The sequence below is a fragment of the Panicum virgatum genome, chromosome 2N (assembly GCF_016808335.1).
Source record: "Panicum virgatum strain AP13 chromosome 2N, P.virgatum_v5, whole genome shotgun sequence".
NCBI lineage: Eukaryota > Viridiplantae > Streptophyta > Magnoliopsida > Poales > Poaceae > Panicum > Panicum virgatum.
Window position 1 is genome coordinate 30535882 of NC_053146.1, and position 2684 is coordinate 30538565.

A 2684-nucleotide genomic window follows, 5' to 3' on the forward strand; every position below is an offset into this window, starting at 1 on the left:
ATGTAAGGTGCCTCAATAAAGATAAAGAAATAAAACAACAGAGTATTACCTATGCGTGTGGGCATTTGAAGAAACGCCGACCGCCATCCATCCCGTCGGTGCACATCTGCACTAAGCAGTCCTCACCATGTCTGCATTTTTGCCACGGTTCTCTACGGTTATTGTATTGTCGAAGAAGAGTTTCATTGGTAAATTCACTCGTGCTGTTGCTGAAACTCAAACACTGGTTTCGGAAAGGAATCAGGTCCAAGAGGCCACCCCTCCCATATTATGGGGTCTCCCTTCCTTCCCCCTTTTCCTTTCCCAAAACCGTAGTAATTCTTCCCGCTATACGCACCTCCAGACATTGGGTATACAATGGGCTTTGGTGTTCACAAACTTCGGAGTATTTATAGGCGCACAAAGGTCTGATACCCGGAGTGTGGAGTGTAAATGCACCTGAAAAGCCTACATGACAACACAGTGAAGAGGCTAGCTGACCGAACACTGAAAAGGCTAGATTCAATTCTCGAACTGACTACTCGATGCATCTCTGTGCATGCAGACTCACAGCACTGCATCGCTACCGCTCGGTCGATCCTGCCTAGATGCCGCCTTCCCCACTACACGCCACAGACCTTCGCTGTAGAATGACAGTTCTGTCGTCCTCGCCCGAGAGACTGCTTTGAAGGTGAGCTGGTGTGGTTGCCGTGTTGTCATATCTTTTTGAAATGGTGAAAGGGCACTGATATTGGGCTGTCGTCTTTTGTCACATTTGTCTGGGCAAACAATGCGACATATGGGAAACCCGTGATCACCGTGATGAGCAGTGGCAACCTGTGATCTCGTACTCGCAGCTAGATACACTATGGTCCCTATTTTGAGCTATACGAGCATGTCACGAAGTTTACTCTGTATGCGGTAGTCGTCATCATCATCGGCGGGATCTCGGCCGCTAAATCCTCCCGCTCCTAACTTGTCCTTCATTAAATCACGGAAAAAATTCGCAAGAACTTCTCTTATTTCACGAGCATTATGGAACCCACAAACATAACAAGTTCACATCAATAATATCTATAGAAACAAATGACAAGTAAACTATCACAATCATAAACAACCATAATCCGAACAGTCGAAACAGTCCATAATAACAATAGAGAAACAAGTGCCAACAACTAACCACCTCTACCATTCGACCTCTCTTATGTTGTGCGTGTACGTGATATGTAGGGTAGCTATGACGGTCCGGTGGCCTCACGTCTCTGGCAGGATGGCATAACAAAGCCACAGGTGTATGCAAGCTGGGATCATTGTCCTGGGCAGGCGTAGCAAACAACCATGTAAAGTCTTCGAAGGAGGCCGCGTCGTTGTCTTCAGACCACCCTACAGATCACAAAAAAAAAATTTAAGCAACATTCAATAGGTCAATGCAATTCCGTACAAATTATACTACGTACCCTGTGTTTCAGGTGGTGGTGGTGGTGGATAGGAAGAAGCTCCTTCATATCCTCCTGGTGGCGGCATAGGGTGATACAAAGACGGCCCCGCTCTGGTGAACTGTTGTGATCCTAAGTATAAATAATAACGTATCAGCCTTCGACCATAAAACATAAGTAAATAAAATTATGCAGCACATATTTACCTAAAGTCTCTCCAGCTGGTGGCATAGAGGTAAACTGGGTTCCTTGAAATGGAGCCCCTTACGAGGCACCTGGCCCTCCATAGGGCTGAGAACCGGGGTACCCGTACCCTGTGTGGAGTAGTATTTAAATACTGCATATAAACATACGGATCGGTAAATATCACACCATACCTTCGTACTGTCGGTGGTATAAGGGAGGCTGCTGCCATGCGGGACCACAAGGAACCGACGTCGACGCTTGCGACGATCCGTAGGAATCCTCGTACTCCGTCCGCGTACCACAGACCTGAAGGATGCCTCGGGCTCTATCACGTTGAGCAGTCCAGGCCTCGAGTTGTGCCGGCATGCTCATCGTAGACCCGCCATGAATCCTCGTTACATTCAGTGAGTAATCTAATTCAAGCAACCTACAGGCCTCGAACTGCAACAAAAAAAAACTTAGTATAGAAATCTTAAAAGATCGAAAATGCCGTCAACATTTACTAACCGCCCCAGCTAATGCCTCATCCCTGTGTCGTGCATAGCGATCCTGCGAAGTCGCAACATGCAGCTGTGGATGCATGTCAACATACGTCAAACGGCAACGAGTCTTCGGTTCGTACCAGGTCAGGTACGCCTAAAATGAAGGCTCAGTGTGTGGACCGGTATCCTCAGCCAACTGCTCGCCTGCATCATCCCACTCAGCCACCCATGGTTGTAATCTAGTGACCCACATTGTCGAGAAAGGATGTCCAATCCTTGATAAACTGCACGTTAAATAGAAATTAGTTTCACATTATTAATACATGGGGACTTATACATTTTTGTTACCTATGATCGTGGCGCTGAACACGATCCAACGCTGAAGACACAGGGAAAGACTGGCGTCGACCGAACTGCCTCATGACTCTATCCGGGCAGTGGGCCTCAACTGCAACGTCGTACACCAAAGCTGCAGTAGTCATCCATAGGCCTGGTCCTGTGTGCACGCCGAAGATATCCCAAACGGTGCACGTGCGGCTATAGCCGAAGGACTGTATGGCTCCCACACAATGTCTTCTGGGGTCAATCGATCAAATTCGGC

At 47.7% G+C, this 2684-nt stretch overlaps 1 protein-coding gene across 2 annotated transcripts; it reads right to left on the bottom strand.

Moving 5' to 3' along the window:
- Positions 1-970: 970 nt before the first annotated feature.
- LOC120658790 lies at positions 971-2369 on the bottom strand. Of its 2 annotated transcripts, XM_039936975.1 has the most exons (4): positions 2109-2354; positions 1793-2042; positions 1437-1547; positions 971-1362 (listed from the first exon to the last, which is right to left on the bottom strand). In XM_039936975.1, exons 1-4 carry the CDS (start codon positions 2181-2183, stop codon positions 1013-1015), a joined length of 786 nt encoding a protein of 261 aa, XP_039792909.1. In that variant the 5' UTR covers positions 2184-2354; the 3' UTR covers positions 971-1012. The 2 variants fall into 2 exon arrangements, with proteins under 2 accessions (XP_039792909.1, XP_039792910.1); XM_039936976.1 differs by lacking the exons at positions 971-1362; positions 1437-1547 and adding an exon at positions 1621-1729 and having other exon boundaries at positions 2109-2369.
- Positions 2370-2684: the final 315 nt, after the last annotated feature.